General features: G+C 44.1%; 1 protein-coding gene across 1 annotated transcript in view; it reads right to left on the reverse strand.

Annotated features, from left to right (window-relative positions):
• The window catches only part of APPBP2 (amyloid beta precursor protein binding protein 2), a 45,788-nt gene extending 34,425 nt beyond the window's left edge, over positions 1 to 11,363 (reverse strand). Inside the window, exon 1 of the mRNA XM_055131413.1 lies at positions 10,920 to 11,363. Within this exon, the coding sequence (XP_054987388.1) occupies positions 10,920 to 11,057 (138 nt within the window). The 5' untranslated portion in view covers positions 11,058 to 11,363. The remainder of the gene's footprint in view (positions 1 to 10,919) is intronic.
• Between the last annotated feature and the right edge of the window lie 14,117 nt (positions 11,364 to 25,480).

Consider the following 25,480-nt stretch of genomic DNA (forward strand, 5'->3'; position numbering starts at 1 on the left):
TATTATTTGTAAGATAGTATCTGGTACACAGAAGTACTACAAAGTGCTTATGCAACTGTTTATATACTAAAGAACATAAAAACTTATTAACATAAAAACTTATTTTCTTTTTTTAATGTAGTAGTACTGCTAATTATTCAGCCATTGCTTAAGCTGATTGAACTGGACATGAACTTGACATTACTCCCCCCATTCCCCAACACCTGTTTCCCCCCCAAGCCCCCAAAAACTTAAAATTAAAAGTTTATCAATTTGTTTTAATATATGCACAAATATTAAAAAGACAAATGCTATTTTCCTCTTCTCTGCGTCAGTCTCAGTTTCACCACATACTTTTGAATTTTATATGCTATATATCTATAGTAACTTAGAAGGCAGGAATTTTGTCCAAGTAATTCTCCTGATATTATACATACTTTGTTGCGTTAATAAGAACATGGGCTTCAGAATAACGGAAAGAGGGGGCCGGAGCGATAGCACAGCCGGTAGGGCGTTTGCCTTGCACGCGGCCGACCCAGGTTTGATCCCCGGCATCCCATATGGTCCCCCAAGCACCGCCAGGAGTAATTCCTGAGTGCAAAGCCAGGAGTAACCCCTGAGCATCGCTGGGTGTGACCCAAAAAGCAAAAAAAAAAAAAGAATAACGGAAAGAGGTGGATTTCAGCTGTCAAATGGACCGATAAAATTTATTTTTCACAGGAAAAACATACTACAGACTTAGCAAACTCTTGAACATAAACTGAGTCACAATGGATTCTGGGTCAAGCTACACGATACAAATAGTTAATGATTGCTTTGAAAAATCCATTTCACATGCCTGGAACAATATGCTTAAAAGAGAAGGCAAAAATATTTTCTTTACAAAATAGCTGGAAAACAAAACTTTGAGATTTGGGGGGCTGATACCATTTTACTTAAAAAGGAAAAAAGAGGATCAGGGATACAGCTCAGTGGTCAGGCCCATATGTAAGGACAAAAGTAAAAACCCCAGCACCATGCAGCCTCCAGGAACTGCTGGATACAGCTCTAGCAGGCCCAGTGCTGCTGAGGTGGCCCAGGGTGGTCCCTGGCACCAATAGCCCAAGCAGCAAGGTGCCAGGAACTCCTGACTATTCTCAGTTGCCAAGTAAACTAGGAGGGAGTCCCAGGGACACCTGAAGCACAGCTTGAGGATGTCAATAAAGAAAAAAAATCTGCTGGAAATGTACACAGTAAAATTAACTACAATTCATCACAGTCTTTTGCACTTTAACCTTTTAAACAATAGAATAACAAGGAAAATGAAACTTTTGAGTTTGTGAGCAAATTCCTTTTTGGTCACTGAGTAACGTGTAAATTTCTGATCTAGAGCAGAACAATGAAGTACTCAAAAACAATCACAAAACTAGCATAAGAGGAAAAAGCGACTCAACCTTTTATGATCTACAATTCATTTTTCTAATGATTTAAAATTGGTGTGTCCTACAAAATGCAATCTGAAACTTAATATTTAGAAAAGTTTCTGCCTTAGTTGTAATTTAAAATATGCCTATTAAAATTCAGCTGTTCATTTTTCTAGTTAAAAAAATATATTCATGGAGGCTGGAGCAATAGCACAGCGGGTAGGGCGTTCGCCTTGCATGCGGCCCACCTGGGTTGATTCCCAGCATCCCATATGGTCCCCTGAGCACTGCCAGAAGTAATTCCTGAGCGCATGAGCCAGGAGTAACCCCTGTGCAATGCCGGGTGTGACCCAAAAAGAAAAAAAAGGACTCATGGTTCAAAGAGACATTAAAAAGACTGGGAGGCTGGAGAGATAATACCAAGGATAGGGCACTTGCCTTGCACATGACTGACCTGGGTTTGCTCCCCGGGGCCCTATATGGTCCCAAGACTGCCAAGAGTGATCCCCCCAAACTAAAAAAAAATTTTAAAAGGTTAATGTGCCTGCCTGGCAGGCAGCTGTGGCCACCAGAACCCTGGTTCAAATCCTGCATAGCACACAGTCCCCCAAGCATCACCAGAAGTATCCCTACGCACAGAGCCAGGAGCACAGCTAGTTTGGCCCAAAAAACAAGAGATACATTTACTAGGCAATCTTATACTGTCTCTACAGAGCTCTGTGTAGGACAGTACTCATGTAATAAACTCAGAAAATAACTGATTGTTTTTATTGTTGTTTTGGGGCCACATGTGGTGTTCCAAGCTCACTCCATCCTAGATTTGTGCTTAGGGATCACTCCAGGTGGTGTTTGGGAGAACCATAAATGGTGCCACGAATTGAAACTGGGCCAGCACTGGTGTACTCTTTCTGGCTCTGAGAAAAAAATGAATATAAAGTAGTTGAGAGTTGTTAAAAAACATAGTATGTTGATACCTAAATGTTAAAACCTAAGAGCAAAATCTAAATAATACTTAGTTCAACTCAGAAAAATAGTTTTCTTGAAGCTACAGATGTGGATCAAGTGGTACATAGCACATGTCTTGCATGTGTGAGACTATGGGTTTGATCATCCCTAGCACTGGACAGAACCATTGTTTTCAATATTGACATATTCATTACACAAAACTCTTAACAGCATATTTTATCTTTGTGATTTTCCCATCAAAGGAAAGGATATTAGAGAGAGAAACATTTAATTTTACTTATTTTTTATTAACTTAGTATCAGAAATATTTGAGTAAGACACCGTTACATGTTGGTGTTCACTGGTCTTCAAAAATAGTAAGAATTATCTCTAACCTCAAAACATTTAGAATAAGAGGAAAAATAAAAATAACTAATGTTCATAGGCTACTGAACCTGTGAACAATGGAAGAAGGTAGAGTGCTTTAGGAACACAATTAAAATTCCAATTTTTTTTTTCTTTTTGGGTCACAAAAATGCACACAAGTTACTCCTGGCTCTGTAACTCAGGAATCACCCCTGGCGGTGCTCAGGGGACCATATGGGATGCTGGGAATTGAACCCGGGTCGGCCGCGTGCAAGGCAAACGCCCTACCCGCTGTGCTATTGCTCCAGCCCCTAAAATTCTAATTTTAAGGAAGAACTTCAGCTGAGTTTAAAAAAAGAAATGAGAGAGGGCTGGAAAGATAGTACAATGGGTAAGGTACTTGCTTCCACACAGCTGACCCGAGATTGATCCCTGGCACGCCATACAGTCCCCTAAACATTGCCAAGAGTGATCCCTGAGCATTGCCAGGCACAATCCAAAAACAAAAACAGAAGTTTAAACAGAAATGAGGGTAAAGTTTCTGGCAATATAGTTCTGAAACCCAGCCCATTTCCAAACAGGAAAATGTTGAATTAAAAAAAAAAAAAGCATCACAAACTTCATTAGTAGCTAAATTTGAAAGTCAGCTACCAAAACTAAAGACACAAAACAGACAAAACAGCTGGAGAAAAAAAAAGAAAAACAACAGTTCATGCCTCTTCTTAAACTTTTTCCACTAGCAACCCCCCTTTTTTTGTCTGAGAAATGAAACATAGGCAAGTGCTGCCAAAAATTTCTCAGATTCATTAAAGGTTTGATTCTGAATTGCCAAACTTTTTGAGCCCTTCCCCCCCATACTGAGTTACACAACCATATGAGACTGTAACTCCAGTTCAATTAGCTAGAATTAAGAGACGAGTTAGGCATTCAGACAGATACTTTAAAAAAAGAAAAGGCAAATCTAAAGCAGAATTATCTGATTTAAAAAAAAAAGTCTAGAATAAGAACACTATCTAGAGCATTAGCAATAAGATAAAGAAATTTGCTGTGAAAACTGAAATATTCCCAGGGGCTGGAGCGATAGGGCAGCAGGTAGGGCGTTTGCCTTGCATGCAACTGATCCGGGTTCAATTCCCAGCATCCCATATGGTGCCCCGAGCACTGCCTGGAGTGATTTCTGATTGCAGAGCCAGGTGTAACCCCTGAGCATCTCCGGGTGTGACCCAAAAAGAAAAAACAAACAAACAAACAAACAAAAAAACCACTGAAATATTTCCTCTCGATCTGTATCTAAGTAAATTCATACCACTTACATGTGAGGTTCAAATTTATGCAGTTGACCCTATTCAATTCCTGGCATCTCATATGGTACTCTGAGTACGAGTGATCCCTGAGCACAAAGGCAAGAGGAAGCTCTGAATACTGCAGGGTACTGCCCCTCCGCAAAGAAAAGTGGTCTAAATACAATGAAACCCATGAAGCCCCCAGAGAGTCAAAGGCAAAAACATCTATAAGAGATTATGAGAATTCTTTGCATCATTAAAATCCAAACTACAATAACCTCTGCAGAGTCTATATAAATATCATTTAAGTAAAGACACTGCAAAAAGAAGAGCTGGAAATGAAACCTAAGCGCAAGGTCTTGAGTTCAAACCCCAGTGCTGGGGCTAGAGTGATAGCAAAGCGGGTAGGGCGTTTGCCTTGCACGCGGCCGGCCCGGGTTCAAATCCCAGCATCCCATATGGTCCCCTGAGCACCGCCAGGGGTGATTCCTGAGTGCATGAGCCAGGAGTGACCCCTGTGCATTTCTGGGTGTGACCCAAAAAGAAAAAAAAACAAACACCAGTGCTGCTACTTGCACTGATTTCAGGAGAGTCCCACTATTCTGTAATCTCCAGCAAGACAAATATGAAAATGGTTTTGTGGCTAAAGTTGCTGGCATATCCAAAGACACAAGTTTAAATCCTGGTGCTGCCTAAAAGCACATAATGCTAACAACTCTGCTACTTTCCTCACAGAGAAAAGAGACCCCAAACAGCTCAGTGGTGAAGAAAAAAAGCATGAGTTTAAGTCCTAAATTTAAGCCCCTGTGTCAAACATGTGAGCCCAAGAAATCCTGACTTGACCAAGTATTGGGTGGGGTCCCTGGAAAGAAAAAACAAAGATAGCAAGATTTTATCAGAGGTAGATATGGGGGTCTAAACAAAGTAATTGATGTAAAATCAAAGAGTGATAACCAATCATTAATAATGATATATTTCAGTAATCTTAATACTTGGGTACAAACTTTTATTTATTTATTTTTTGCTTTTTGGGTTACACCTGGCGTTGCACAGTGGTTACTCCTGGCTTTGCACTCAGGAATTACTCCTAGTGGTGCTCAGGGGACCATACGGGATGCTGGGAATAGAACCTGGGTCGGCCCAGTGCAAAGCAAATACCCTACCCGCTGTGCTATTGCTCCAGCCCCTTGGGAAGGAACTTTTAAATGTTCTCTTCTTGAACTCTCACTACTAATAGCACTGTCGTCCCGTTGCTCATTGGTTTGCTCAAGCAGGCACCCGTAATGTCTCCATTGTGAGACTTGTTACTGTTTTTGGCATATCCAATACGCCACGGGCAGCTTGCCGGGCTCTCCGAGAGGGACGGAGGAATCAAACCCGGGTCAGCCATGTGCAAGGTAAATGCCTATAGCCATACCATGCGCCTGATCTCGTCTCACTACTAATATCTGGTGAAAATTAGGATATTAATGAGGCAGTAGAGAGGGGGTAGTATAATTCATTTTTGTTTGTTTGGTGGCCATAACCAGGGTGGCACTCAGGAATCATTCCTGGTAGTACTCAGGGACTATATAGGATGCCAGACTAGAACCTGAGTTGGGCATGTGCAGAACAAGATCTACCCCTTACCCACTATACTATCTCCCTAGCCCCACAGTAACACATTTTGTATTCTAGTTTGTAAACTTTAAAATGGTTCCCAGTAGCAAATACTCAAAGGCAACAGAAGATAAGAATTTGACTACAACACTGGGCTAGGAGGTGGGGGGACAAACAGCATGAAGGGGGAGGGGGAACTGACACAATGGTGGTGGAAAAAAAAAAGTGGGTTCTCTAGTAGAGGTTGTGGTGTTGGTAAAACATCACACCCATGAAACCTGACCGGTAAGAACACTATAAAAACAGCATCTACACCACAAAACAAATTACCAGAAATCAAGAAATCTCTCTTCATGCTCCTGAAGAGTCACTACCCTCCAAGGGTAACCACTCCTCCCTTCCGACACACTAAATTTTCATTTTGTGTGTGTGTGGGGGGAGAAGGACCACAGGGGTACTCGGTGCTTATTTCTGGCTCCGCTCAGTGATCACTACTGGTAGAGTTAGGAGGACCATCTGGGATGCTAGGGGATCAAATCCAGGTCAGCCACATGCAAGGCAAACACTCTACCTACTATACTATCTTTTCCAGTCCAATTTTCCATTTTTAAACTATATAAATAGAATCATATTACATACCCCCAGTTTTGAACTGCACCAAGATGACCTCAAGGGACCACATGGAATGCTGGGAATCAAACCCGGGTCAGCCGTGTACAAGGCAAACGCCCTACCCACTGTGCTATTGCTCCAGCCCCCCACAACACAATATTTTAAATTAGAAAAACAATGTTGAATATCTGTATTACACTGTGTCAACTACTAGACTTCTACTGTTCTATCAATGACATCTTTGCAAAGCTGCACTTTGTGACAGCAATATGCAAAAACCAGCATGGAACACAGACTGCTGGTATCTAAACAGATTCTTAGAACCGAGAAGCTGCAGTGTGCAACAACAAACACAGACATCCCATCAATAATAATAGTGAAGAAAAAAGTTAAAGGGCATTGGAGAGATACTATAGGGGTAAGGCGCTTGCCTGCTTTGCATATAGCCAGCCTGGGATCAATCCCTGGAACCCAGGCACCTACAGGAGTAAGCCCTGAACAGAGCCAGGAGTAAGCCCTGAGCACTACCAGTTTAGGCCCCAAAACAAAACCCCTCCTGGTAATTCAGTGAGAGGTCCCAAGAACGTGCCTCTACTCCAGTCCCCATGGTGCAAGCTAAACGCTAAATAAAGGTACATGTAGCACTAGGGATCAAACAGTTACCAGCAACCTGCAAGGCATACACCTAAACCCGGATACTGTCTCTTAGGTCTTCCTCCAGTGATTTATCATAGAGTCTCATAACTTTGTTACATTGTAAATTCTTTACAATCCCCTTGTTTTCCATGTAAATTTTCTACTACTTTCTATAAATCAATTACTGTTTTTGTGCCAATGCTACACTGTTCCTTCCCCCACCCGGATGTGATCCCTGAGCATAAAGCCAAGAGCAAAGCCTGAGCACTGCAGGGCATGGTCCCAAACCACCCCACCTTCACAATAAAAGTAGCTTTCTAATAGTCATGATTAAATATACCAGTCAATGAAGGAGGACATATTTGATGATGACACCTACCCATTTAGACCCTACACATGTTTCACATTAAGATCTAGGTTTGCAGGTAAACATATTGTAATTAATCACTTTTAGGACTGGAGCAATAGCACAGCAGGTAGGGTGTTTGCCTTGCACGTGACCAACCCGAGTTCGATTCCTCCATCCCTCTCAGAGAGCCCAGCAATCTACAAAGAGTATCCCGCCCACACGGCAGAGCCTGGCAAGCTACCCATAGCATATTCGATATGCCAAAAACAGTAACAAGTCTCACAATGGAGACGTTACTGGTGCCCACTTGAGCAAATCGATGAACAACGGGACAGTGCTACAGTGAGCTACCAACCCTTTCCCTCTTCAGCAGCAGTCATTTCCAATTTCTGCTTAGCCTTCCTCTGTTAAAAGCTAGCACTCGGGGGCCGGAGCGATAGCACAGCGGGTAGGGCGTTTGCCTTGCATGCGGCCAGTCCGGGTTCCATCCCCGGCATCCCATATGGTCCCCCAAGCACCGCCAGGAGTAATTCCTGAGTGCAAAGCCAGGAGTAACCCCTGAGCATCACTGGGTGTGACCCAAAAAGCAAAAAAAAAAAAAGAAAAGCTAGCACTCAATCTTATTCTCAACATAACTTACCTACTTATTCATAACCATTCTCTGCAAACTTACCTATGTTAATAATTATGTCCTTAACCCTTTCCAACTGATGTTAGAGGATAATGCATTCTTTCCAACTCCAATTTAAGGCTGATACCTTCATTTATGCACAGCAAAGGAATATAGCTCATTAACTTATGTTCCTGCACAGGGACTGTTTCCCCAGGTTCACATATATATTCAACTTCTTGCTCTCTTGGTTACTGCCATCCAGCCAATAAATCTATTCTAATGTCCTTCATTCTCTCTCACATTTTGCCCTTTCTCTACTTCCTTCTTTAGGAGTAGTCAAGCAATCTTATGTCACCCACCCCTTCTATCTTAAAGTGTTATGACTGATTTCACCTAAGTTCCTTATGAAGTTAACATGGGGCCGGAGCCATAAGATAGCAGGGAGGACATTTGCTCTGCATGCAGCTGACCCAGGTTTGATGCCCAGCATCTCATATGGTCCCCAGAGCCCACCAGGAGTGATTCCTGAATGCAGAACCAGGAGCAAGTCCTGAGCACCATTGGATCTAGCCTAAAAACAAAAAAATAAACAAACAAACAAAAAAAACACAACAAAACTGGACTATACCAATAAGAAAAGATAGGGAATTTTCAGTCCACAAATCCCGTAATTGTATCTATGACTATGTCTAGTGATAATGAATTAAGACTACTGGTGGAATCTGACTGAATTTCTCCTTTGAACTCACTAGGAGACAATATAAAACTGTTGACAGTAAGTCTCCAAAAATTATAGCAAGTTGAATAGAAGATAGGTATCTTATAAATATTAAAATACAAAGTGTCTATATATACAGATATTGTACATATACAAATACACTGTATGTATTGATACAGTGTTTACAACCCCAAAAATTCCTTGCTCTGCTAACACTTAAGAATGGAGTTCTGGTATTGACTCCTTACTCTAGTTGCATAAACTAATAAAATTTTCTCTACAATGTCATTAAATATCTACTGCCTCAATAGTCTTTGTCTTCTTTCTACAGTTAAAAATGGGAATCCAGGACTCATGCATGCCAAGTATTCACTTCTTTACTGTTCCACATCCCCCAAATCCACAATCTCTCAAAGCAAAAAAGCAAGGTATAGGGAAACTCAATACTAGACACGAGACCTTATTTAACTTCCTCACCTATGAATTTAACATTATTTAACTTCCTCACCTATGAAACAAAGTCATTCCCTATTCTACCACTTAACTATGGGGAGTAAATAAGGTAACATGTGTAAAAGCACTTGCAGTTGCAGGCACATGGTGAAAATCTCCTTCACATAGCACAGCGCCATACTCCCAATAGGCAAACACCATTATGGAGTAAAAGTGTACCAAGAGGAACCAATATTAAAACTTTGTAAACTACGTGAAACACAAAATATGACAAAAATACCGTTCTTACTAACAATCCTCAAATGTGAAGTTCCAATATAAACTAAAAGTGACTAAAAAAATCCAAGCATTTATTGAAGGATTTAAATCTTTAATGTACTATTAAAGATTTAAATTGTAGATTAAAATCCAACAATTTCCCCTAGAAGCTGTATATATACAAATATATCACTTAATAAAATGGGTAGCGTTAGACATAGTTCCCTAGGATGAGAAAGAAAATCTCATCACTTTTTGGGAGGAATGAATCTTAAATACAATATCTTAGATATAATAAAAAATAAATCAATGTACCAAAAGTAAAAAGTTGGTACAGAAAAGTTTTCTCTAAACCCCCTCATCCCCAAATAATAATATGAATGACTAACCTGGCCCAAATATTTACGGGGATAAACATTTCAATTGTTAGAACTGGCTTAAAGCATCTGGATTTAGTAGAATGTAGCAAGTCAGCTGCTCTCTGAAAAAATATTTCAGGGGGTGGAGAAAAACGGGCATTCTTCCCAACAAAACAACTGCCATTAACACCATACATATATAAGCACATACACATCTGTTAAATATCAGTTTACGCTGTCCAGCCAAGGACAAAGCAAAAGGAAGTATTTAAGATCTAAAAAATAAATCATTCTCTATTTATGGTCAAATTTTGCATGGGTGGCTACCGGAGAATAGGCGCTATCCATGCGGATTTCAAAGCAGGGAAAACCGAATAATAAATCCACTGTTCACTTTCAAATGAAGGGGTAGGGGAGAAAAGGGAGGCTCCCAGTCCATCAAGTTCTCCTCCTTCGCCCGACACTGCAAAAATCTGTCCACATCTGATGACTCTCACCCTTGAAACTCCTTGGAGACTGACTCGGAGACTGTTCGGATTTTTGAGGGGGGAGCGATTTAGGAAGGCTGCAAGATTGCAACTTTCAAACACAGCAGCAGTCTGAATTCTCGTTTTTCGTTTGTTTCAGCAAGCAACTCTCTCCCCTTCCTGTTCAATTAGTTGTAAGTTCCCTTTCCCTGTTTTACACACACACCCGACCCCCAGCAGCAGACACACGCGCACACACACGACCCGCAGCAGAAGCAAATACACACACACACACACCCGACCCCCAGCTGCAGACACACGCGCACACACACAACCCGCAGCAGAAACAAATACACACACGACCCCCAACAGAAGTATACACACACACACACACACACACACACACACACACACACACACACACACACACGACCCCCAGCAGCAGCAAGCATGCAAGCTTCGAAGAACACGCGAGAAACGCGCACGATTATGTCCAGTAATTCCTCAACTTCCTTTCGACGAGGAGAGAAAGGGGGTGAGGAGTGGAAGGGGGTGAACGAACCAAGCGGCCGGGGCCCAAATGAGTACTCGCGGGAGGGGGAGGGGGAGGGGTGGAGGAAGAGGGCCGCAGGTTCGGACACTGACCCGGAAGGCCAGCACGGACCAGCAAGCGCCCCCGGGAGAGGGCAGGCCCGCGCGGGCCGGGGGCTCGGCGGGGCCGGTCCACGCACCGGTGCGAGTCCAGAGGCACCGGGCAGGGGTGCTGGGGGGCGCCCCCGGGGGCGGGCGGCGGCGCCGCCGCCGACCCCGCACCACCCGTGTCGGGCGGGGGCTGCGCCGACGTGGAAGGGGGTGCGGCGGGAGCGCCGCGGGCCGCACCTTATAGTACACGTCGAACTGGATGTTCTCGGGCAGAGAGCGGATGTCTCGGCGGGAGCGGATGTAGTTGTCCACCACCGCCGAGATGGCGGTGTTGTAGAGCGTCTCGGGGATCCACTCGAGCTCCACGGCCGCCATCTTCCTTGCCTCCTCCTCCGCCTCCTCCTCCGCCGCCTCCTCCCGAAGGCCCCCGCCTCCCTCCGTAGCGAACTCGTCGGCGGCCCCGGAGGATTCGGCGGGGCGGCGGCGGCGGCCACGCGGGCACAGGACACGAGGGCACGGCCCCCCGGGCCTCTCCGGGAACGGGCGGCGGGGCGGCGGCGGCGGACGCGGGGCCCCGGAGCGAGCCGGGCGGGCAGCAGGGCAGCGGCGAGCCCCAGGCCTCACATTCCGGGTCTGAGAGAAACCCCGGCGCCTCCCGAACGCCGAGCTCCGCAGGGGCGGGGCTGCGTGCGCGGCGCCGTGACGTCAGCGCGCCGCCGCGCCGGAGGGAAGGAATGCGGCGGGCGGCGCGCGGGAGGGCGGCCGGCGCTCGCCGGCGGGAGCGGGCTGGGGCCGCTATAGGGCGCGTCCCCGCCGGGCATCGCCCGCCCCCCACCCCCCCACCCCCAGTCGCTTGGCCGGCACCGCGTCGGGAGTGCCTCCCTGCGGAGCCGCCCTGGGAGGCTCGGCCAGAAGTTTCGGATCTTCACCCCGCACGATCCGCGCGGATCGGGGCGTTGGGAAATTGGGCATTCTGGGAGTTCACATGACTCGAGCGGCCCTTCCTTAGACGCCCCGCTGCGAGCCAAGTTCAGAACCTTCGGTTCAGGAACTGGGGGCGGGGCGGGAGAGGAGGGGAGCTTTGCTTTCCATCTTGGAAACATCTGCACTGCTTTATTGTTATTTTTTAATGTTTAGTTTTTCCAGAGTTTAAATGAAGAAAGGAGACAACGCATGGCAGAGAAGTTGACTTAGTTATGACATTACTGGTATTGGTGAGAGAAGAAAGGCTAAAGGGGGCCTAGGATGGGCCCATGGCGGGCAGAGAGCCGAGGCCCTGGTAGTGCATGTTGGGATCAAAGTCGGGACTTGGAACTAGTTCAAAGGCATGAAGGTCTTTGAGAAAGAAGACCCATCAGTAGAGCCTGGAAAGCTTTCACAGTGCAGAATTCCAGGTTGGGAAGCACAGAGGGATCCTTGAGAGGAGAGGTGCCTGGAATGCATGGGCAAAGGCTGCTGTAAGAACTCAAGAATGGACCACCAGAAAGAAGTTCGGTGCTTTTACTCAGGAAAAGCCCCATTAATTCCTACTGTAAAAAGAATTTGGGACGAAGGCGGTTATGGAAACTATCCATACATAATCATCTCCAAAACCCACCCTGGAGAAGTCTTGCTTTCGCTTTGCGCTCTCTCTCTCTCTCTCTCTCTCTCTCTCTCTCTCTCTCTCTCTCTCTCTGTCTCCTTATATATTTTGTTTATTTTGGATTGCTCTTTTGCATTATAAAAATTGAGATGTGATTTCATTTTCCCCGTTTTCCCTAAGCATGTATCCCTCTCTCTTCTCTCTTTCTCCCTTTGTTTCCCAAAATAAAATGATCTTACGTCGCTATTTATCTCTCCTGAACTTTTGTTCTGTGAAGGAAGGCAATGAATCTGAATAACCTGGGCAGAATTTAAGATTGACTTTTCTTTCCTGCAAAAAGCAATTCTTCCTCCAGCCTGGATTCCATGGTTCCCAGAGAAATCAGTGGCAGGGATCATTCCCACAGTGGGTTTCTCAATTGCCTCCTGGGGCTGGTGAGATTGGGGCCTATATCCTGCAGGTGCTCATTGCAGACTCCCATCAGTCCTAAATTTCCGCAAGCACTTCTCTCAGTGTCAGAGGTGGGGAACTAGGAAAGGGGTAGGCTCCCTTTCCTAGGCTCTCTTCTCCCCACTTCAAATAAATCACCCAGGGAGCCCTACTAGTGGGAGCCAAGTCTCCTACCAGCAACAGGACTTCATTGTAAGAAACAAAATTTCAATTCTCTCTGAAACGGTAGTCCCAAATGCAGCCACTTGTTAAATAATAGAGATTTAGTTCCACTCTCTTCCTGCCTCAGCCCGAACAGCTGCTGTTTCTGTAACTTGAGTTTTCAAATCCCCAACGTCAAGAACTCTAGCATCGTTCTACTCAAGGGATTACTTGCTGTCATTGATAACACTGTCCATCTCATTATCACTCCTTTTTTTCCTTGTCCCACTTAAACAATATGGAAGCTGAACACGATAACGTTTCTTCACCTTGTGTTTCATGGTTAAGTAATTTGGGCGTTTACAAAAAAGAAACTAGAACTCCTCTTCCCAGTCTATACTAGTTCTTAATCTATAATTTGTGATGCTAGATGAACTATGGTTGGCCCTTCAGGTCAGACTGCTAGGGCGCAAAGGAATAGTTCAGTCGCTTAGAATTCTTGCCTTAGAAGCATAAGGCCAAAAGTTCAGTCCCTGGGGCCAGAACCATAGTACTGCAGGTGGGGTACTTGCATATGGTCAATCCATGGCATCCCATATAATCCCCTAGCACCACTAGGAGAAGCTCTGAACACCCCCGGGCATGGTTCCCCCGAAAGTTTAGTCCCTGGTGCTGTCACATGTGCCACATATGATTCTAATATATCTGTGTTTTAGCCTGATACCCTGCTGTGGAGTCACTGGCACTACAAATGCTATGTGGCTATATTGTAGCCAGGTGTGTGAAAGGGTGTGAGCTCTTATAGCACCACAGTTAAAAAGAAGTGTGAGTACCATGGCCAGGAAGTGTGACCTCTGGCAGGCACAGATGAAAACTCCCAGTGAGCACTACAACTAGAATCTGTGCCATAAATAAAGTACCTGAGCCCAGCAAGTATTTGTGCAAGCACTGCAAGTAAAAAAAGGAGTGCAGGGAGTAGAGCTATAGTACAGCAGTTCCGGCATTTGCTTGGCAGGCAACAAATTTAGGCTCGATCCCTGGCACCCCTTATTATCCCTTAAGCAGTGCCAGTAGTGATTACTGAGCATAGAGCCAGGAATAAATTCTAAGCACCACTGAGTGAGGCCTAAAATTTTAAAAAGTTCCAAGCTGGAGCGATAGCACAGCAGGTAGGGTGTTTGCCTTGCCCGCTACCAACCCAGGTTCGATTCCCAGCATCGAATCTGGTGCCCCCCCCCGCCCCCACAAGGAGTGATTCCTGAGTGCAGAGCCAGGAGTAACCCCTGTGCGTCGCCAGGTGTGACATAAAGAGCAAAAAATAATAAAATAAAAATGTTTAAATTAAAAAAAAAGAAAAAGCGCAAACCCTGGAGAGTACTGACTATAAGCACTGCAACCTGACCACCAGCAAGCAGCATAATTAATTGTAAGCATGAAAATGTGAGCAGAACCCCCCCCGACACACACACACACACACACACACACACACACACACACTATTGTGACAAGAACAAGGAAGGGAAGGGGGAGAAAGGGAAATTTTTATTTATTGGGTTTTGGCATCACACCAGTGCTGCTCAGAGTTTACTTCTGGCTCTGCGCTCAGGGGTTGCTCCTGATAGGGTGCAGGAGGCCATATGGGGTGTTGCAGGGTATGCAAGGCAAGTGCCCTACCTCTCCTGCTTCCCTTTTATTTTTATTGCCACAAAATAACGTGTGAGTTTTCAGTGGTAAGGGGCAGATCAAAAAGGGGCTCATATATGATACCAATAGCTTTTGTTTTTTATCTTGGAGATAATAGGGAATCCTTAAAGGGTTCTAAGCAGGAGAGTAAAAGAATTAGATGTGGGGTGCCAGAACTTGGTAGTCATCGATAATCAGAGTCAAAGAAGATCTTGAGGGGCCAGAGTGATAGTATAGCGGGTAGGGCACTTGCCTTGCACAGAGGCAACCCAGGTTTGATCCCTGGCATCCCATTTGGTTCCCAAGCACTTCCAGGCGTAATTCCTGAATGTAGAACTAGAAGTAACCTTTGAGCATTGCTGGGTGTAACCTCAAAAAAAGAAATCTTAAGGGTCAGAGAGGTAGTACAGGGGTTAAGGCTTTTGCCTTGCATGTGGTGGACCCCAGTTTCCTGATATCACATATAGTCCTCCTGAGCACCACCAGGGGTTCCATCTGAGCACAGAGCCAAGAATGACCCCTGAGTACCACCATGTGAGAAAGGAAGAAGTAGATTCTGAATCAGACAGGTGGACAAATACAGATGAATCTGGCAGACGGTCTTGATTATCAACCATGCATTGTGGTTATCAGAGGTTCTTTGTACCAAAAGTTACCCCAAACTATGCCAATCCCCTCTAACTTTGACTTCTGTGTGAGTTTCCAAGAGAAAGGTAGGGGCACCGGACTTGAGCCTTCAGTGGCCAACAGATGGAAGAAGGACTAGGGAACGGAGAAACAGGGCCCCAAGCTGGTCAGTAGTTGATTTATTTCTCTTTCCTCCCCAATGTAGTCTGATCTCTCCCCTTACAGCACAATCATGGTCATAGTTTTGGTCATGGACTGGAGCAATAGCACAGTGGGTAGGGCATTTGCCTTGCACATGGCCAACCCAGTTTCGATTGCTCCATCCCTCTCAGAGATCCCAGCTTCTACTGAGAGTATCCCACCCGCACGGCAGAGCCTGGCAAGCTACCTGTGGTGTATTCGATATGCTGAAAACAGTAACAAGTCTCACAAAGCGGACGTTACTGGTGCCCACTCGAGCAAATTGATGAACAAGGGGATAACAGTGCTACAGTGCTACAGTTTTAGTCATAGTCCCAGTCATCATAATTCCATCATTGTAGTCTCTTCGTAGACCTCAAAGTCCTCTACTTTTTAGTCATCATCGAGTCACCTCATCATAGTCTCATAGTCCCCTCTTTCCTCTTACAGCACAGTTATATAGCAATCATAAAGAGTGGGGGTACCCATAGGTGGTGCTGAACATTGTCATAACAACAGAGGTAAAGCTACTCCTTCACGGAAAGTTCTAGGAGATTAACACAAGGACAAAATCTCATCTGAGGGTTCAGCACTCCAGATTACTAGAAGATCGATCCACTCAAGGGCAGGATTCCATACAGGGTATATTACTTTATCCTTTCCTCAGCTAGTAATACATTATAGTAAATTTACTTCTTATAATATTTCTAGTCATTTTGTTTTTTGGTTTTTTTTTTTTGCTTTTTGGGTCACACCTGGCGATGCACAGGGGTTACTCCTGGCTCTGCACTCAGGAATTACCCCTGGCCATGCTCAGGGGACCATATGGGATGCTGGGATTTGAACCCGGGTCGGCCGCGTGCAAGGCAAACGCCCTACCTGCTGTGCTGTCTCTCCAGCCCCAATATTTCTAGTCATTTTGTATGAACACAGTAAGAGATATATTAAGCTTAAAGGTTGGCTCTTCCTGGGGACATCTCACTACATATTCCAGACCACATCCTTAGGCCAGGTTAGTCTTTCCTAATCCCAGCAGGGTCCTTTGTCAGTTATCTCTTTTTGGGTCATGACAGAGTTTGTTCCATGATCATGCTCTTAATTAATTATACTTATGGTGCTTAGCTTGTCCCCTTTCGATGCCAGGGTAGCTTATAGCTTGCCCTGGGTCCATGCACTCCCTTTGTCGGGACCCTGCTTTTGGAGTGCTATAGGAACATAGGGCAACTGAGGCTTAAGTCAAGTAAAAATGGATGCACAGGAGTAAATGTTATTTTGGAGTCAATTAACTCCCATGTTACAAAGCATAGCATCAACTGTCTTCCTGTGTCTATACAAAAAGGACATTGCTAAACAAACTATGCAAATGACAAAAAAGGAAAGACAAAAGCAATGTAGGATTATTAATGCCTGATGGAATTGGGTGTGCTTCAGGGGCGTTGTTGTGGGAGTAGCTCAATAAACCTAAACTCCCTATGGGAAGAGCAAGGACAATCCAATGTTATCCAACACTTCTAGAAGCCTCAAATATGAAAGAAGGCAGTGTACTGCACAGAACTCAATAAGACACAAACCTATCCAAAAAGAATCTTGCAAATACTAAGAGGCTATCACATACATTGTGATCTCTTAAAAATTTCTCCCTAGAGGGGCTGGAGTGATATTACAGCAAGTAGGACACCTGCCTTGCATGTGGTTGATCTGGGTTTGATCCTGGTACCCCATAAGATTCCCTGCGCTTGAATCTGGAAAAAACCAGAGTGCCCCAAAACAGATGACTGGTTAAAGAAACTCTGGTACATCTACACAATGGAATACTATCTAGCCGTCAGAAAACATGAAGTCATGAAATTTGCATATAAATGGATCAACATGGAAAGTATCATGTTGAGTGAAATGAGTCAGAAAGAAAGAGACAGGGGCTGGAGCGATAGCACAGCGGGTAGGGCGTTTACCTTGCACGCGGCCGACCCGGGTTCGAATCCCAGCATCCCATAGGGTCCCCTGAGCACCGCCAGGAGTAATTCCTGAGTGTAGAACCAGGAGTAACCCCTGTGCATCGCCGGGTGTGACCCAAAAAGCAAAAAAAAGAAAGAAAGAAAGAAAGAAAGAGACAGACATAGAAAGATTGCACTCACATGTGGAATATAATGTAGCTGAGAAGTACAAGTTGACAATGATGCAACTCCTGGCAGATATCTCTCTGGACTTAGTTACTAAAATACAGAAACCCAAAACCGAGAGGCCGCTAAGTGTGGTCACTCGACCTCATACCTCTTCATCCTCAGCAGTGGAAAACAGATTATCTAATGCTTCCTTTTCAGCAGGTCTGACTTTAGGGGAGAGACTCTCCAAACAATAATAGTGAGTTTTGTTGAAATATTGAATGCAATCAAAGTGAAAGTAAAGTGAAATTTATTAGTTACACAGGCGGAGGGCTAAGGGTGGGGGGGCTAGGGACGTGGGGGTGGGGTTAGGGGTATGGGGGTGTGGGGTGGAGCTATACTGGGATTCTTGGTGGTGGAATATGTGCACTGGTGAAGGGATGGGTATTCGAGCATTGTATAACTGAGATTTAAACCTGAAAACTTTGTAACTTTCCACATGGTGACTCAATAAAAAAATTAATTAAAAAAAAAAAAGATTCCCTGAGCTTGCCGGGATCCAGGAGTAGTCCCTGACCACTGGGTGTGACCCCAAACCAAAAAACAAATAAAAAAACAAAAATTTCTCCCAAGGGAGAAATGTGGAGTAGGTATATGTACCTTCTTGAATCTTGGTGAACTGGGTTCACTTTGACAAACTAAGTAGAGTAGCAGGAATAGCAGGTCAGAAAAGGGCAGTAAAGTCCATTTTATTCTACAAAATACTCTCTCGAATTCCTGAGTCACCAGTTTAAGAGATGAAGTAACTTGAGCCATCTTGATTTGAGGAAATGAAACCCACATGGGAAGCTACATATAAGCACTGTGGTCAGAAGTCATAGCTGAGTGCAGCCTTTGATTTTGTGTGTGTGTTGTGTGTGTATATGTGTGTGTGTGTGTGTGTGCGCGCGCGCACGTGTGCCACAGCCAGTGATGTTCGGGGTTATCCCTGGCTCTGCACTCAGGAATTAGTCCTGGAATGTCCAGGGGACCATATGGGATGCCAGGGTCGAATCCAGGTTGGTTACATGCAAGGCAAATGCCCTCCCCACCCACTGTTCTATCCCTCTGGCCCATGAGTGCAGCCTTTGAATTAGTTCGATTCAGTTATTAAATAATTCTATTCCAAGACATTTGAGTCACCCTCAGCCTTTCAAATCTCCACAAAGGGCTAAAGCTTTCTCTTATTGAGACTAGAAGACCTGCTGTGCTCTACCTAAATTTTTCATGCACCGATGCATTATAAAATGTTTCCAACAAGCAATTGAAACGTATTCTATTATTTTCTAGTCCTTATTTTGAGAAAACGCACTTGGAACTTGCTCTGCACATGCAGTCTGCCTATGTGGCCTGATAATCAGAAGCAGAAAATCAGCATAGTGGGTCTGAAAGGTTTTGTGTTTGTGCTTCTAATGCTATATACAAAGTAAAGGCTCATAGGTCATTCTAGGAAAGATACATACAAAACCAATAATGATATAGTGTCAAGATATATACAAGGTTACATAGATGTAATAAAGAGAAGAAAGTAGGTTTCGGATATTATAATTCTATATCAGTTCCAACATATATCAATTCTCAATATATATATTTCCTTGTAATAAAGCTTTGTAGAAAGAGATTTACTTGAACAATTGTAAGTGGGTTTATTCTCATCTTGTCACCACACAATTTCTAGAAAAATTTTTAATAGTCCGTATGTAAGAATACATAAAACATTGTAAAACTAAGTTGTAGTTCTCTGTTTGGGGTCAGGGAAAAGCTGGAATTTTTCAATGAGAGAAGAATAAGAGCAAAACAAATAATATGCAAAGTGGTATAGTCATAATGCTTCAGCCATTGTGGAAAGATGCCATTATTTTGCCTGCGCGTCCAACTCTACACCAAACATTTTAGTTAAAATATGCAAAAGGAACAATGATTTTAACTTAGAGGACAAAAATATATGAAGTGATTTGAGACTGAGCTTAACAAGATATTGAGGAGGTAAGGTCTAGTTTGGATTTTTTTTTTTTTTTGCTTTTTGGGTCACACCCAGCAATGCTCAGGGGTTACTCCTGGCTTCGCACTCAGGAATTACCCCTGTCAGTGCTTGGGGGACCATATGGGATGCCGGGGATCGAACCCGGGTCGGCCGCGTGCAAGGCAAACGCCCAACCCGCTGTGCTATCGCTCCGGCCCCGGTCTAGTTTGAATTTTTTAAGAATATGGTATCTATAATACAGACAGACTACGAAAAGGTTTCAAGACTAGAGAAAAACAAAATTGACAACTTGTTATGGTGGTTGAAAAAAATTAGTATAGAAAAAAGGGGGAAATGTCTAATTCAGGAGAAAGAATAAGTTGGGACTGGAGTGACAGTACAGTGGGTAAAGTGCTCGTGTTTCATCGGGCCAACTCAAGCTCAATCCCTGTCACCCCAGATGATCCTCCAATTCCCACCGAGAGTGATTCCTGAGGACAGAGCCAGAAGTAAGCCCTGAGCATTGACAGATGTGGCCCAAAAATCAAAAAGAAAAACATTAAGACATCACATTAGAATCTTCCTAGTAACATCTTGATAATGTTTGATGTTATAATTATTTTATTTTAAAATCTATTTTAATTTAATGGTTTAGTTTGGATGTCCTATCTCCCCCAGCTAGCCCATGAGCATCTTGAGGACTAAACAATAAGTATTGTGTACTTCCGATACTGAACCTAATGCAGACATCAGTGAGCATTCAGTAATTGGTTTAATAAGGGAAAAGGCTTTCATTGCCTCTTCTTTTGTGAGGATAAAAGCATACATTTTTCTGTATTGCAAAATATTTACTTATATTTGGAGCAGGATGGAGAGCTCAGTGGGTAGTGTGTGGGTTTTTCATGCAGGAGGCACAGATTGAGTCCCTGGCACCACATAGTCCTCACAGTACCACCAGGAGCAAACCTTGAACTGAGTGGGGAGTAGCTCCAGAGCACTGTTGGGTAAGGCCCAAAAACAAACAAAAGAAAAGAAAAAAAATTTTTTTTTTGCTTTTTGGGTCACACCCGGTGATGCACAGGGGTTACTCCTGGCTCTGCACTCAGGAATTACTCCTGGCGGTGCTCAGGGGACCATATAGGATGCTGGGAATCAAACCCGGGTCGGCCACATGCAAGGCAAATGCCCTACCTGCTGTGCTATTGCTCCAGCCCCAAGAAAAGAAAAATATTTACTCATGTGAAAATCAAACTTTGAAAAACATATACTTTATGGCCAGAGAGATAGTACAGCGGACAGTAGGGAGTTTGCCTTGCACATGGCCGACCCGGGTTCCATCCCTGGCATCCCATATCGTCCCACGAGCAATGCCAGGAGGATTCCTGAGTGCAGAGTCAGGAGTAACCCTTGAGCATCGTCCATAAAGCAAAAACAAGAAAAAAGACCCATATACTTTAAAGTAATCTTTTGTATTTGTCCTTGTTCTTGTTTTGTTTTAGTGGGTCACTCCTAGAAGTGCTCAAGGCTTTCTTCTGGCTCTGTGCTCAGGGATGACTCCTGGTGGTGCTTGGGGGATCATATGGATTACAGAGGATTGAACCCAGGCCTGTACCATACAAGGCAAACACCAAAACCACTGTACTATCTCTCTGACTCATTATTTTACTTTTAAAAGATGTAGTAATATATACATAACATAAAATTCACTATCATAGTTATTCTTTCTTTTTCTTAAATGCGAATTTCACATTTCTTAAGTGTGAACTCTATAATGTTGTTATCAATAATATTATACAATCCTTACCACTTTCCAGTTCAAGAACTTTTTCATCATCACACAAAAAAAATGGCACCTATAAAGCAAAATACCTCATTTTCCTTATTCCAGAACCTGTCGTAGCACTGTAGCATGGTCGTTCCATTGTTCATCAATTTGCTCGAGTAACACCAGTAATGTCTCCATTGTGAGACTTGTTGTTACTGTTTTGGGCATATCGAACATGCCACGGTTAGCTTGCCAGGCTCTGCCAGCAGGCAGGATACACTCGGTAGCTTGCCGGGCTCTCCAAGAGGGACAGAGGAATCAAACCCGGTCGGCCATGTGCAAGGCAAACACCCTACCCACTGTGCTATCACTCCAGTCCTCCAGGACCTGATAACTTAAAATCTGCAGGGGCCAGAGAGTGCACTGGGTGGGGTGCTTGCCTTGCACATGGCTGACCAAGGTTTGTTCCCCAGCACAGCATTATAAACAGATGAAAATGAAAAAGAAAAGAATCATAATTTGCTTTCTGCTTCTAAGTTTATCTCATTCAGCCCCCTCATGTAAATAAAATCATATATTTATCTTTTTGTATCTATCTTATTTAATTTATAATGTTTTCAAGGTTCATGAAGGCTGTCATATGTATCAGAAGTCAATTCCTTTTAAGTCTGAATAATAGTTCATTAAATGCATATAAAATTTGTTAGCTGTTCATCAGTTCATGCATCTTTGTGTTGTTTTTATTTGTGTGTGTGTTTTTACTAGTTTGCAATTTGACTAATACTTTTATGAATACAGTTATATAAGCATCTGTTTGAGTCCTGTGTTTTGAAGGGTATTTGGGGCCACAACTGGAGATCCTCACTCTGCGGGTGCTCAGGGAATTAAATAGGGTACAGGTGAGCAAACTGGGTTGGGCAACATCCAAGGCAAGAGCCTTAATCCCTGTACTATATACCCAACAATGAGTCGCTGTTTTCTGTGGTTTTTTTTTTGTTTAGTTTTAGTTGTTTTGTTTTACTTTTTTAGGTCACACTCAGTGATACTAAGAGCTTATTCCTGGTTCTTCACTCAGGGATCACTCCTGATGAGGGAACAAAATTGGGTCAGCCACCTCCGAGGTAAATGCCTTAGTTGATGTACTATTTCTCTGACCCCAACACTCTGTTTTTAATTTTTTCAGCATATAACTAGGCAGAGTCTCCTGTCCCCGCACCTGGCTGTCTTCACCGGGGCCCCTCGGAGCAGGGCATCCTCACCACCACAGATACCCGAGCCATTGCTGACTGCAGCCCTGGAGGTGCCGAGCACCACCAGGAAGGCCCTGGGTGAGCCCTGGGACACTGCAAGGTCAGAGCAGCAGCACATCCTCCGGAATCCCAGGCACTGTTCTGGAGACCTCCTGAAAATACAAATGAAAGAGAAAAAGAAAAAGAAGTGTTAGGGAGCATGTGAAGAAACTAGAAACTTTTCACGTATATAATGGCACAGAAAATGGGAATATAAAATGGTGCTGTGGTTATATGAGTTTGTCAGCTCTTCAAAAATTGCATTATAGGGCTGGGAGTATGACTCTGTGGTAGAGAGCCTTTCATGCAGTTGTGACACTGAGTTTGATCCCTGGCACTACTAACAGAATTCTGGTACACCTCAACCAAGTGTACAAACCACTGCAACCAATGTTTGACCCCTGGCATTGTAACAATAACACCACTACCAACAACAAAGAGAAGGGAAAAAACATGATGAGGTGGGGGTGGCAGGAGGGATACTAGGAACATTGGTGATGGAGAATGGGCACTGGTGGAGGGATGGTTACTCAATCATTGTATGACTGAAACAACATCACGAAAGATTATAAGTCCATAACTGTATCTCACGGTGAGTCATTAAAAAATAAATAAATAAATAAATAAATATTCCTTTACTCCAATACTAAAGTGATATTGGAAAAATATATTTATGTAATATAGATCAAGAGCCTTAAAATATATATACAAATTCTAGTCTGGAAAGACAGCACAAAGAGCTGGAGTACATGTTTCTCTTGTGGGAGGTCTGGGCTTGATCCCGGGCACCACATAATTCCCTGAGCACTGCCAAGAAACCCTGACTAATGCGCTTAGCAAGTAGCCCCTGAGCACCACTGGGTGTGGCTCGAAATGAAACAAAGCAACACAAAACAAAGTACAAATTCAAGCTAAATTTATATATGTGTTCTCCCATGTTCAAATAGACATGTGAATAAAGATGTACATACCGGCTGTTTATGGGATGAAATCTTAGTCTTCAAATATGGAAAACAACCCTTCCCCCATTGGAGCCAGCGGGTAAATCGGTTCTATGCTCATTTGTTTTAAGTGAGAGGACAAAGATGAGGGAAACAAGGAGCCTTTTCTTTGCTATTGAATTTCAAAGTCTGGACCCTGCTGGGAAACAGAAATAACTCCCATTTGTGCATGGACAACATGATAGATTTGGGAGCAGACAGGATGAACAGAGCTCCCTGTCTCTTATACCTTCTTTCCTTGAACAGGAGAAAAGAAGGGAGAAAACCCAAATTAGCAAGCGGAGAAAACAGATTGTGAAAAATGCCCTACTCTCAGCAACCCTCACCACCACTAACCCCCACACCACCCCCCACACATGAATCTTAGAGTTCTCAAGAATGAAAACAAAAGGAATTGAAGGAGCTAAGTACAGAGGCTTTATTTTATAGGAAGATCATGGAAAAGCTGTAAAATGCACAATGGGTGATATGGCCAGACAGAAGGAACTTAGATGGCTGACATTCAGGGCCTCCCAGCATGATGCATGAGTGCTAGAATAACTTCTATTACCTCAAGGTAACTAGAATCTACAAAGGGCTTTGGACAGCCCAAGATTTGCTAGGAACCATTTTGATTTCTTTGATTGGAGATTTGATTTCTTTGTGCCCCCAAAACCTTAGCCTGCCAGACCTGATCACAACCAACCTATTTTAGAGGTGGACCATTCCAATGTAAGACAAGCATGCCCTTGAGAAATAAGAATGAAAAATCTTTGAGCCAGGGAGATAGCTTGAAGGTTGAGCTCATGCTTTGTATGTAGGTGGCTCAAATGTAACTCCTAGCATTGCAAGGTCCCCTGAGCACCTTCAGGAGTGACTCCAGAGGACAGAATTTAGAAAGTCCTAGGGCTGGAGTGATAGTAGAGTGGGTAGGGCGTTTGCCTTGCACACGGCCAACCTGGGTTCGATTCCCAGCATCCCATATGGTCTCCCAAGCACCACCAGAAGTAACTTCTGAGTGCATGAGCCAGGAATAAAAAAAGAAAGAAAAGAATTTTGAAAGTCCATGAGCACCACCAGGTATAATCCCTATACCTAAATTTTTTCTTTTTCTTCTTTTTTTTTTTACTTTCTTAGGCCTCTCCTGGGCTGGAGCGATAGCACAGTGGTTGGGCGTTCGCCTTTCACGCGGTCGACCTGAGTTCAATTCCTCCGCCCCTCTCCAAGAGCCCGGCAAGCTACCGAGAGTATGGAGCCTGCACAGCTGAGCCTGGCAAGCTACCCATGTGTATTGGATATGCCAAAAGCAGTAACAATAAGTCTCTCAATGAGAGACGTTACTGGTGCCCGCTCAAATAAATCGATGAGTAATGGGATGACAGTGACAGTTACAGGCCTCTCCTCAATCCACACCATTGTCTCTTAAGTTCAGAGATCCAAAAGGAAGATACCACAGCATTGATGGGCATGATTTTTTTTTTTTTTGCCTTTTGGGTTACACCCAATGATGCACTCAGGAATTACCCCTGGCGGTGCTCAGGGGACCACATGGGATGCTGGGAATCGAACCTGGGTCGGCCGTGTGCAAGACAAACGCCCCACCTGCTGTGCTATCGCTCCAGCCCCAGGAATGATCTTAATAGGGCCAAGGGCTTAGTTGGAAATTCCCATATTATAAATTAAAAGCAGATGTCAATGGAATGATAAAACTTCTCCCACTACTTTTAGTGGGAGAATCAAGAATCAAATTCCAGGACCAGAATATACAGGGGCTAAGGTGTGTGTCTTGCATGCAACTGACTGGCTCAGTCCTAGTGCTGCATATGGTCCTCCAAACACTGCCAGGAATAATCCCTAAGATCAGAGCCAGAGGAAGCCCTGGTCACTGTAAGGTGTAGCCCAAACACCTCTTCAAAAACAGAAAGGAGGGAAAGAGGAAGGAGGAAGAAAGAAGGAAAGAAGGAAGGGAGGAAGGGAGAAAGGAAGGAAGGAAGGAA

This window comes from Sorex araneus, chromosome 3 (genome assembly GCF_027595985.1).
Source record: "Sorex araneus isolate mSorAra2 chromosome 3, mSorAra2.pri, whole genome shotgun sequence".
NCBI classification, from domain to species: domain Eukaryota; kingdom Metazoa; phylum Chordata; class Mammalia; order Eulipotyphla; family Soricidae; genus Sorex; species Sorex araneus.